At 39.2% G+C, this 12,857-nt stretch overlaps 1 protein-coding gene and 1 long non-coding RNA gene across 14 annotated transcripts in view; one reads left to right on the plus strand and one right to left on the minus strand.

The window, feature by feature from the left end:
* synrg (synergin, gamma) overlaps positions 1-12,857 on the plus strand; it is a 49,251-nt gene that overhangs the window by 24,128 nt on the left and 12,266 nt on the right. For all 13 annotated transcript variants that reach the window (XM_083548832.1, XM_083548838.1, XM_083548840.1 and 10 more), the window contains 4 exons: positions 6,740-7,264; positions 8,369-8,529; positions 8,680-8,733; positions 11,448-11,544. In XM_083548832.1, coding sequence (XP_083404958.1) covers positions 6,740-7,264; positions 8,369-8,529; positions 8,680-8,733; positions 11,448-11,544 — 837 coding nt within the window. The remainder of the gene's footprint in view (positions 1-6,739; positions 7,265-8,368; positions 8,530-8,679; positions 8,734-11,447; positions 11,545-12,857) is intronic.
* Positions 408-5,838, minus strand: LOC310730167. The gene is made up of 3 exons (XR_014534748.1): positions 5,092-5,838; positions 915-2,638; positions 408-734 (listed from the first exon to the last, which is right to left on the minus strand). It is a non-coding gene; the product is annotated as an uncharacterized lncRNA (long non-coding RNA).

The following is a 12,857-nucleotide window of genomic DNA, read 5'->3' on the forward strand; positions in this document are numbered from 1 at the left end:
GCTAACCTTTGAAGAGACAGTATCTCTTTTCCTGGAATCTCTGTTTCAAGCCCTCCAAAACATGCTTCTTCAGTTTGTATGTGACATTATCTGGGTTCCGTGCAGTGTAACAGAGCCTGCAGTGGCTCGGACAGGGCACACACTTCTCATCTTATTTAGCTTTTTTTTTTCTCTTTTTCTCCATGATTTGTGCCTGCCTTTGCAATTTGTGAAATTGACAAGAAAGCAGTAAGAATATTTGCCAGGTATTTAGAAATTGGTACCGATTATGGACAAGTAAATGTACACATGTTCAATTAACAGTGTATTTTTATTACAGGAATGAATATATATACATATATATATATATATATATATATATATATATATATATATATATATATATATATACTCTTTATTTATTTTTTAAATAGATAGACTCGATTGATACGACTGTGTTTGTATTTATGTCAGATTGCTTACGATCACTATTTCTGCACAGTGTTTTATATGCTGACGTGATGTTAGTTTTTACCGCGTTATGCCGAGGACGAGTGTTTTCATTTGTTTATTTTGCTTTTTTGGACCACGTGGTGGTGTTCCTGCTAAGAGCATGTGCACAGGAGCTCAGAACATACAGGCGGACAAGAGAAAAAGGATACTGTCTCTGTTATCTTAGTCCTGCACCTGTCTCTGAAACTAACTAATGCTCTGATAGGTTAGTCTTCTTTGTTTACCTTTAACCCTTTGAGGACCTGGAAGTGAGAGCATTTTCACCACTGTACAGCACAACGGTACAGTCTGGTGCTTTGTTTAGGTTAAAAAGCAATTCAATCTGAAGTCATGAGAGCGCAATGAGAGTCGATGTTTCAATGAACGCACTGCAGACTTGCATCAGGATTCCTGGATGTTCTCGCGAGGACGATTCAAATGACGCTTTCAGCTCCTCAAAGGGCGAATAACTGCAAATTACTTGTACTTTTGATTCATCTTTTATCTTTGCTTAGTAAATGTTCTGTATGAATCTCTCTTTCTCTCTTGCTTTCTACTTTTTCAGCACAACTAGAATGTGTCTTTGACCTATGATAACATTTTAGGCTGTGAATGTGCCTTCTCAGTTCTGGTTTTGGGATACTCTCTCTCTATTTTAACATTCTTGCTTTTTTTTTTTTTTCCTCCCCATTTTCACCCAACTCTGCATGCCTTTGTATGACAGAAAAAAGAAAAAAAAAACCTTTTAAGTGTTTGGCAAAACTCTTGTAACCACAGATCTTTTTGTGACCTATCTTTCTCTCTGCCAGTGTTGTCGTAATAAATATGAATGCTGATGTAGCGGAAATTTGCGTGCCGTTCTTACTTCTTCCCTTTCCTTCTTTCTTCCTCTTGCTACCCCAATGTAGAATTAGCCAATGCACGAAACAAGCACACTGCACAAGCTCCTTGTCAATTTCACAAATGGTTTACGCAAGCCGTCATGTCAAGCCTGACTGGATGCAGAGCATGTTTTGGTTGTTTCTTTAGAAACAAAAATGTGGCAACATAAATACTAGTGTCGCTTGTTTAATTGATGTTTATAATACAGTGAGACTGATAATAATTATACCAAAAGAAAATGATTAGGAAAATGAATGTGTTTTTGAAGTAAGTATGAAAATGTAAAAGGGGGAGGTGGTAGCTTTGTGGTTAAGGCATTGGACTTTGGATCCGGAGGTTGTGAGTTCAAATACCGGCCACACCAAGCTGCCACTCCTGGGCCCCTGAGCAAGGCCCTTAACCCTATAACTGCTCAGTTGTAAAATTTAGATAAATGCCAGTCGCTCTGGATAAGAGCGTCTGCTAAATGCCCTAAATGTAAAAGTGAACTGAAAGACTAATCACATCGTTACCTGAAAATCTATTTAACAGTATAATCAGAAATCTTAAATGAACAAATACTTAACACGAACATGTCTTACATAAACTAGCCATTGAAGACACATGAAAGTGAAACGAGTATTTTAATTTATTTACTGAGTATTTTGATAACACGTGAAATTCTTCAACACATTAATACTGTCACAACAGTAAAGTTTGATAACTGTAGTCATTCCACAGGTCTTTTTTTTTTTATTCTGATTGGTGGAAAAAATGATACATTTTCTGTAAAAAAAAACCAAAAAAAAAACCATGCAGCTCAGACAGTAGAAGCAGCTGCAAGACCAACCATCAGTTTGTTTATTGTGCTTCTTCTGTTAGAATAGCCTTTATTTGTCACATATACATTACAGCACAGTGAAATTTGTTCTTTGCGTATCCCAGCTTGCTCAGAAGCTGGGGTCAGAGCGCAGGGTCGGCTATGATACGGTGCCCTGGAGCACAGACGTTAAAGGGCCTTGCTTCTTCTCAGCCTGATTAAACTGAATTAACTGCTTTAAAGGGTGTACCATAATTTCCGGACTATTAAGGGCACCTAAATATAAGCCGCACCCACTGAATTTTTTAAATTTTGAATAAATACGCTGCACCTGTCTATAAGCCGACATATGCCTACATTTAAACAAATGAACTTTACACAGGCTTTAACGAAAGACAGTGTCTGTTACAAGGCTTGTATCTAAACAGTAGCCTACCAAGAAAGTCATTGTTCACTGTCTTCCTCCTTCCTTTCACAACTATTTCTCTCGGGAGCAGTGTTGGGGGTAACGTGTTACAAGTAACCTGCGTTACGTAATAATATTACTTTTCTGGAGTAACGAGTAAAGTAGCGCTTTACTTTATAAATTTACACAATAATTTCTGAGTTTTTTAAAGTAATGCGAGTTACTTTTCAGTTAAATTATTTTGCATTAAAAAATAAAATAAATACTGAATTAAAATGAACGTAGTCACGTAGAATCGCGCACTCATACGTGCGAGCCGCGGGAACAGAAGCTGGTCAGAAGCGGAGATGGCAAACCAGAGAATTACATTACTGTGATGGAAGTATTCTTATTATTTTACATTAGTCGAGGAAAAGGAGAAGGGAATAATGGTTAAGTGTAGATTATGTGTTGGGGAAAAGCGGCATATATGGAAATGGAGACAGAACTAAAGAAAACTTTTGCCGACTTGGAATATCTTTCCACCACTGCAGATCTATGGACTGCTCAGAATAAAAGTTTTCCGTGGGAGACACATGTACGATGCCATCACAGCGGAGAAAGAGAGCAAATTCACAGCTCATTTGCTCTTTGTGGGAAATAAACTGCCACGGTCACTGATAATAGCGTTCAGAATGTTTCAAGCTGATAATGAAGCAGAGAATGATGTAGACAAGGATGAGGTCCTATTTATGGAATTGCACAAAGTTTTACGAAATGACAGGGAAAGGTATGTTCTCCCTCCACATCACCGGTGTGCAGCCCACACCCTTAACCTTATACACTGGCGATTAAAATTAGAGAACAATTTATAAACAATTGAACAATTCTGAAATAATGTCATCTTCACTGCTCAACAGTTGAAGGAGTTTTTGTCGTGTCTATACCATGCTACCAGAACACCTTTTCCACAAAATAACTAAGGCATTTCCAAAAAAAACATTATTTTGCAGAAAACACACTGATCAAAATTAGAGAACACTTTCAGATACCTCCCAGTTATTGGTGTTAATCTGGTACCTGGTGCTAATTTCCTTGATTATCTGTCAACCCCTATTTAACTGGCAGCCTAACTTCCAGTTTCACTGACTCTGCAAGATGGTGGGCCTTTCTAAAGTGACTGAAAGCCTCTGGCAGCAGGTTGTCCAGATGAAGGCCAAAGGGATGACCCTATCGGCCATAGCAGGACAAGTTGGTCGTTCCAAATCTGTGATTTCAAGAATATTGAATCTTTACAACATTACAAACTTAATCAAGTCCGCCAAGAAGGCTGGTCGTCCACGGAAGACAAATACAAGAGAGGACAGGATACTGTGGAGGATCTCAATGGGCAATAGTTTCCACACTGCAGCTGGAATTGCTCACCAGTTCAGCGCTGAACAGGGTAAGGATCTGTCTCGACATACAGTGTCTCGACGTTTAAGAGCATTTGGACTGAAAGCCCACTCTGCAGTGACCAAACCTCTCATTAGTAGATAGAATCAAAAGGCTAGACTAAGCTTTGCTGAGGAGCATGTTGTGTTGACAGAGGAGAACTGGTCCAAAGTTTACTTTAGTGATGAAAGCAAGTTTAATTTATTTGGGTCCGATGGGAAACATTATGTTCGGTGACAAACTGGAGAAAGACTGAACCCAAAGTGTGTAAAGAAGTGAAAAGTGGAGGAGGAAGTGTCATGGTTTGGGGCATGTTTTCTGCAGCAGGAGTTTGGCCTCTTATAACAGCTACATGGCAGAGTGAATGCAAATGTTTATCAGAACCTTTTTCAACAACATATGGTTCCTTCCCTGCATTCATCACCCAATCAGCCCGCAGTGTTCATGCAGGACAACGCTCCATGTCACACAGCAAAACGGGTAAAGCAGTTCCTTGAAACTGAAAACATTGAAATAATGACATGGCCTGCCCTGAGTCCTGATCTCAACCCAATAGAGAACCTCTGGAAAATCCTTGGTGACAAAGTTATGGCCAAGAAACCCACTACAGTCACCGACGTGAGAGACTAGTGCTGTCCTGTGGCCGCAGATGTGCTGAAGTCATTCAGAGCAGAGGCCTGTACACTTCCTACTAATTGCTGACTGTTGTAACCTTCAGAACATTTTGTTGTAATCTTTTTCCATGCTACAGTCATTGTTGTTCTCTAATTTTGATCAGTGTGTTTTCTGCAAAATAATGGTTTTTTTTAATGCCTTAGTTATTTTGTGGAAAAGGTGTTCTGGTAGCATGGTATAGACACGACAAAAACAGCCTTGTGGTCAAAAGTTAGTAGATAATTTTATTGTTCTCTAAGAAGTTATTAAGCATTTTAAATGTTTAAGAAATGTCTTTTGCTCTAATATAACTTATTTCTCAATGGCAATTATCTATATTACACCTGATACACCCGTAAGGCGTGAAAGCGATACAAGTAACACAAAAGTAACGTAATTAGTTACTTTTTTGGGGAGTAACTCAATATTGTAATGCATTACTTTTAAAAGTAACTTTGCCCAGCACTGCTCTGGATTATTTTTTTTTCATCGTCGTGCGTTTAAAAATCACCATCGGTGAATCTTTTCTCCCGATGCCGTGCAGCTCAGAACACAGGTGAAGTGCGTTTTTTCATGCCCGGTTGTTTTCAGCGTGACGAATGATTCGCAGTTTCTGTTGACAGTCCGAGTGATCGGCAGGTCAAACGTCAGAGGAACATCATCCATATTTATGATGTGGTGCGGCCCGATTCAGTGGGACTAACTAACATTAGACCAATAAAATTGCCAAACGGGTTAAGGCGAACCAATGAAACTCTTTATATTATAAAGTAAAAGTAAAACTGTTGACCATAAAAAATTGGTTTGTTGCATTCGAGCTGAAGGAACATATATTTGGTGCTCAAAAACTGTAAAAGGCATTTCCTTTTTTCTCTCTCACAGGCACTGTACATTTCTGCAGTCTCCGATGTCAGCACTTTGCTGTTCTGTGATCCTTCTGCGCTTTTTATTTGATTTATTCCTTGCATATTTTTACATTTATTATTAAATAAAAATAATAAGAAGCCAGCCTACTGGCTGAAATGTCCATACAGCAAACGTGGTGTAAATTATCGAGTGTGTGGCCTCTAAACCTTGACATTTTAACATGACCACAGGATTCCCTCAACCTCTATTATAAACCATGCACCTCCATCTCCAAATGATTTTTTATATTTGGAAAACACAAAGCAATTAAACTATTGCACAAAAAATTTGAAAAATAAATATCACAAAAGAGTTCCCATGTGCAGGTTGTAAGAAATGTTAAAATTGGCAGGAATCTTAAAAAAATTTACTTGAAAAATGTTCATTTCTCAGACACACCCATTGAAGACTTTTAAGCATATTGGAGAGACGCGTACCCGAATCTCGAATCACTCAGTTGAGAACGCTGTGTGAACTGGGGGTTTACTTTACTGAGCAGTTTATTAGACACACCTACCTTGTTTACTGCTCGTATAGGTGTGTTGTTAGTGCACCTTGTGTACCTGCTTTTGCACTTCATGCACATTGTTGACTACAGCGGCAGGGGACAGGGGCATGATAGAAGTAGAAGAGAAGTCAGTAACTACAGACCTTATAAAGACCAACACCTACTGTATATGGTACATGGTGGTGTGTAACCCAAGGATTTCTGATCGGATTTCATTTTGAATCAAACACGCAGGTCCAGGCTGTATAAACAGTAGGGGTCACACAGGTAAGGTTGTATTCACACTCCACAGGTACATGCATATAGGCTTTATATATTGATTTAATTCTAAAAAGAATTTTCCTGTTTAAATTCAAGAATGCAAATTAGTGAAATCTTCATTAAATTCAGCTCAGTAAGATTCCAACATACATTGTTTAATTAAAAAGGACTGAACAGGTTTAAATTGAGATTGTTTTATATACTTACCTTCCATATACAATGTTATCAGGGCCGATGTACAGTAGAATAAAACAATCGGCGCAAGTTTGTCATTATTTCAGATTATAGAAGGTCAATATGTCCATCTTGAGTTGTTTAGAACTGATAGATCATGACCAAGACCAACTGATCCGGCAAATCGTACCAGTAAAATTTCCTGATGTGTGCTTTTTGTTTCGCCGTATGTTCTGCAGCCACACAGATTTTTGTTCTTTTTCAGAGGTTGACGATCTCAAGTTCGATCCGTTCGGGAACTCTGGCATTAGCGGCTCGACCGTTGGCGATTGGTCCGACAAAGATGATGCTCTGTGCGGTCAGGGCACCAAAGCCCAGGCATTTCCTGTATCCGGACTGCCCTCTTTAGCTGTGCTTCACAGGAAGGAGACATCATTTGGAAGCTCTGAGAACGTCACACACACCACTCTTGAAAAAGTCACCACGTTCCCTATCGAAGACACCGGGTTTGCTGACTTTGCGGATTTCAGTTCTGCCCCGCACGCACCTAGAGAGGAGGAAGATGATGATTTTGGTGACTTCGCCAGCACTGTTTCAGAAAAATCTGATGCAGCTGATGCAGGTCTTGAGGCCACGCATCCTGAGGTGCCGGATGACTTCACTGCTTTCCAGGCTGACAAGCCCAAGTTTGGTAAATCGGACTTCCTCAAAGCTAGTGCTCAGCCAAAAGCCAAATCCAGCGAGGAGATGATCAAGAATGAGCTTGCTACATTTGATTTGTCTGTGCAAGGTGAGTGAACTTACACTGGGGGTGTGGGGAGTGGGGTTGGGCAGTGGGGGCCCCTGGGGCAGGGGGGCTAGGGGTATTATTCAGACTGTGAAAGTGAAATAAATTTTTTTATGTGCTTGCTGAAAAAATTAAATGTATGATTATATAAGTGTAGTGTTAAAAATAAAGAAAATTGCAGAAAAAATGTAATGTATGACTAATATGATTATATAAGCATAGGACGATGGCCAACATTTGAATATAAGCTGATCTAAGGATTTTTAGTACGTTAAAATTGTCTGGTCTTGGCTGCAGAAGAAACAAAGCCTTTCCCTCTGTGCTATAACGGGCCTTATAAAGCCGGGACAGAGAAGACACACAGATACAGTCAGTGTCTTTATTGGCTATTTTAGTTAACAATAGATGGCAGTATTGTGATTATAGATCTTGCTAAGTTTGTTAGAGACGGAGGAACACAGCCAGACGAAAGCCATGAGCAAACATTAACAGCATCTTTGTTCATTTATCTGCTAAAAGTAATAAAAGTTGCTTTCGAAAAGAGTTAATGGGATGAGTGTGTCGTCTGCTGCAGTAGATTATAATGATGTAATGGTCAAACAGAGACTGTTGTGCACCACCTATATTACCCTCTGCCCATCTCTTCCCCACTGGAGCTCTGTGTTTGTGTGTTTGTGTGTTTGTGTGTTTGTGTGTTTGTGTGTGTGTGTGTCTGTCTGTCTGTCTGTCTGTCTGTCTGTCTGTCTGTCTGTCTGTCTGTCTGTCTGTCTGTCTGTCTGTCTGTCTGTCTGTCTGTCTGTCTGTGTGTGTGTGTGTGTGTGTGTGTGTGTGTTGTTTCACTGCCTGCACTGCATGTGTCTGTGTGAAATCTCTTGAATAATTTATACCTACACCACTGGCCTGCTGCTTCGCTACATAACTATCATTTATTGCAAATGAGCTATTTGTGCTCGATGTCCTCGTCCTGGATGAATTAAAGAACATTCCAGAGCAGATAGATGTAATTAAAGAACAGGATAAACACCAGAACAATAAATGAAAGGTAGAGGAAAACAACAATTAAAACGTCATTAATGAGTCAGGGTTTTTCTGTGTGTGTGTTTTCAGGGTCCCATAAGCGCAGCCACAGTCTGGGTGAGAAAGAGATCTGCTCGACACCTTCTCCTGCTCCTGAGCAGCAGTTCCGCGATCGCGCCAACACATTGAGTGAGAAAGCAGCGCTGCCAGTCATCCGGGACAAGTACAAAGACTTAACAGGAGAAGTGGAGGTCAGAGCTGCTCTTCTCTCTCTGTCTTTCTTTCCACTCATACAGATACGTTTCCGCCTGGAATACTACATTCTCTGTTCTGTACCGAAATAAGTTTGAAATTTCTCTCTCTTTCTTTTACAACTGATCTTGTTCCCTGTGACAATTTAGGAGAGTGAGCGCTATGCGTACGAATGGCAGAGGTGCTTGGAGAGCGCTCTCCAGGTAACACCGCACCTGCACCTTTTCAACACACACACACACACACACACACACACACACACGAGTACCTGAGCATCAACTTCAGTAAAAGTGTTGATACTTTACTGCAAATTTCACTCCATTACAAGTTAAATGTCACAAATTTGACTGTGTATTAGAGAATCTTAACAGTATTGAGTATTTGACTCATATTGAACGTAGGCTCAAAGATGCACTAGTCTTCAACACCAAGACACAAGACAACCAAAATCTACACAACAGCCTCCTCAACATGCCAGAATTACACAAAGATCAAACAAGTCGGTCAAAAAATGGTAAAGCAATCTTTCAAAAAGGTATCTTCAATTAACAGATAAAATTCAATATGTCACAAAGTAAAAGAATTATTAGTATTCAATGGACAAAAATATAATAATAATATAATATTTTTAAAAAATCAGCTAATGGTAACAGTCATTGTTAATTAAAATATAAATGGAGTGAAAAGTTACATTAAATCACAAATATAGTTGAGTAGAGAGTAAAAGTTGCTACTACTGAATATCTTTGATACTTAGTAAAACTAGAAAGTAGCAAAAAAAAAATGACTTAAATACAGTAATGAAGAACATTTACTCAAATACTTTACACCACTGAACCTGACAAAAACTGAGCCAGGCTTTGTAAACTTTAGACTTGTGCTGCTCTGGTTCATTTGTTTTCTTTAAACAGCATGATGTATTAGTTACAGCTACGTTTAAGGCTGGTATTAGAGACTTTGTGCTCTAATACCAGCCTGTGAACAACCTAGCAAATTTAAAGAAAAGTTATTCATTTTATTGTACACACATATACACACACACACATCTAACAAAAGTGGGTACACCCCTCACATTTCACCAACCATTTTATTATATCTTCTCAAGAGACAATACTATCGAAATGAAACGTGGATATAGTTTAGAGTAGTCAGTGTGCAGCTTGTACAGCAGTACAGATTTACTGTCCTCTGTAAATAACTCGACATACAGCTATTAATGTTAAAACAACTTTACCCTGTTTCACGAGCAAATATTTTTAAATCACTTTTACATTCATTCTTCTGGGGAAAATCAGTTCGAACGTATGAGCAAATGGACCTACGAGCAATTTTTAAGAACGAATTATGCTCATCCAACGGGGTTTTACTGTATACGATTCAGTTTATAAGTCCCTCCTCACTTCTCCCTTCTCTTTTTTTTACTCTCTCTTCTCTATACAAATAAAAATTAAAGGAAAAATTTAATTAAAAAGCTTGCCACATCTTACAACATGCTTGTGTTTGAATGATCACATATTCCTATATTCACACTTAAATCTTTGAGGGAAGAGGAGAGATGAGGGGGCACAAACTTTTTACAGTTTTTTAGTGACTTACAAAGATTATGTCCTATTATAATAAAGATATTTTATATATCTTCAACAAGAACACAGTAGGATTTTGCCAATACAATGATAATACAGCCTGCAAAGTAATGGAGAGTGTGTTAGAGAAGTGAAGAAAAGAGTGCAGGCAGGGTGGAGTGGGTGGAGAAGAGTGACAGGAGTGATTTGTGATAGAAGGGTGAAAGGGAAAGTTTATAAGACTGGGGGGAGACCTGCAATGTTGTACGGTTTAAAAACAGTGGCATAGAGTAAAAGACAGGAGGTGGAGCTGGAGGTAGCAGAGCTAAAGATGTTAAGGTTGTCGTTGGGAGTGACGACGATGGACAGGATTAGAAATGAGTTTATTAGAGGGACAGCGCATGTAGGACGTTTTGGAGAGAAGGTGAGGGAGGCGAGATTGAGATGGTTTGGACATGTGCAGAGGAGGGACATGGGGTATATCGGTAGGAGAATGCTGAGGATGGAGCCACCAGGAAGGAGAAAAAGAGGAAGACCAAAGAGGAGGTTTATGGATGTGGTGAGTGAAGACATGCAGGTAGTTGGGTTGAAAGAGGCAGATGTAGAGGACAGAGGGGTATGGAGACGGATGATCCTCTGTGGCGACTCCTAATGGGAGAAGCCGAAGAAGAAGAAGAAGAGTGATAATACAGCCAGTGTGTCAGTTGTAAATTTTAACATATAGTAAATATCTACAGTAAGCAAGTTGTTGATTTCCTGCATACCACAGTATGTTAGAGCAGGTTAAAACAAGGTCAGCTTGAATCCGATTGCAGTTTTTTTATTATTACAATCGATACTCCTACAGAACATTTTGATTCATAAATGTCTTGATTTCCTTACTTCATTCTCTTCCAGTTGACGTAATTTCATTTGTGTAGGTGAAGCCCTGCCTCTATTCAGCACTCGCTCACATTAGCAATCGTTTGACTTGATGCTCTCATCTCAACTTGACTTTAGACAAGTGATTGGTGAAAGAACTACATAAAAAATTCTTTAAACTAGTCTTCTCTTCAAAGTTTCACCGTCAGGGTTTTGTCAGCTCTGTAAACTGTGAACAGTTTGAATTCTGAGAATTGCTGAATAATCAAATTTCCTTCATATTTGTAGTATTAGAGTCGTTATTCATTCAATTCATCTAAGCTGTGATTTGAATTCTCTTGTATGGGATCATTGTCGGGAGAAAAGCCCCTCATATAGTGCCTTTAGGATTCACTTTATCAGTCTCTCCTTACGTCTACCTTTTCCCTGTGCTACTTTTTATTTATTGTATTATATTTCTTATCCCCCTGCTTCAGCTTTTGTTTTCCCTGCAGGTGATCTCCACAGCCAACAACACCCTTAATGGCATCAGCAGTTCCAGCGTGTGTACCGAGGTCATCCAATCAGCGCAAGGCATGGAGTACCTACTAGGTGAGACATGCTGGGATTAATAGCCATTATATCACCACACTAATCCCATTCTTCATTCTGATTGGGATTAATAGGTGCTGATTATTGTGCGGTTACAGGAGATCTGATAATATAGTCAGCCACAGGTCAAATGACAGGGTTATATTTATGCAGCTATTAATATATTGTATATAGTACTGTTTCTATGGTAACTCCAAATGGACTTGTGTGGAAGGCACTTACATAATTTATATTTCCAATGAGAAAAAATAGCAACACAATTAAAAATAATGAGTAAAAATAACAATATTATTAAAAATAACAACACGAGTAAAAATAACAATACAAACATTGTTGTTGTGAAATCTTTTCTAAGGAAAATAATGGTTAACTGTTTTTTGTGTGTGTGTGTGTGTTTGTGTGTGTGTGTTAAATATATACACTGGTGTGAATTCAGTAGTCCTGATTTCTTATTTTTTTGCATGTTTGTCACACTGAAATGTTTGAGATCTATTAGTTTGGAAAAGGTTATAAAGTCATTTCTAAAGCTTTGGGACTTCAGCGATCCACAGTGAGAGCCATTATTCACAAATGGCAAAAACATGGAACAGAGGAGAACCTTCCCAGGAGTGACCAGCCGACCAAAATTACCCCAAGAGCGCAGCGACGACTCATCCAAGAGGTCACAAAAGACCCCACAACAACATCCAAAGAACTGCAGGCCTCACTTGCCTCAGTTAAGGTCAGTGTTCATGACTCCACCATATGAGAGAGACTGGACAAAAATGGTCTGCTTGACAAAAACCGCTGCTGAGCAAAAAGAACATAAAGGCTCGTCTCAGTTTTGCCAGAAAACATCTTGATGATCCCCAAGACTTTTGGGAAAATAATTGTGGACTGACGAGACAAAAGTTAAACTTTTTGGAAGGTGTGTGTCTCATTATGCCTGGTGTAAAAGTAAAAACGCATTTCAGAAAAAGAACATCATACCAACAGTAAAATATGGTGGTGGTAGTGTGATGGTCTGGAGCTGTTTTGCTGCTTCAGGACCTGGAAGACTTGCTGTGATAAATGGAACCATGAATTCTGCTGTTTACCAAAAAATCCTGAAGAAGAATGTCCAGCCATCTGTTCGTGACCTCAAGCTGAAGCGAACTTGGGTTCTGCAGCAGGACAATGATCCAAAACACACCAGCAAGTCCACCTCTGAATTGCTGAAGAAAAACCAAATGAAGGCTTTGGAGTGGCCTAGTCAAAGTCCTGACCTGAGATGCTGTGAAATGACCTTAAAAAGGCAGTTCATGCTCAAAAACCTTTCAATGTGGCTGAATTAC

The sequence above is a fragment of the Silurus aristotelis genome, assembly GCF_946808225.1.
Source record: "Silurus aristotelis genome assembly, chromosome: 8".
Classification (NCBI taxonomy): domain Eukaryota; kingdom Metazoa; phylum Chordata; class Actinopteri; order Siluriformes; family Siluridae; genus Silurus; species Silurus aristotelis.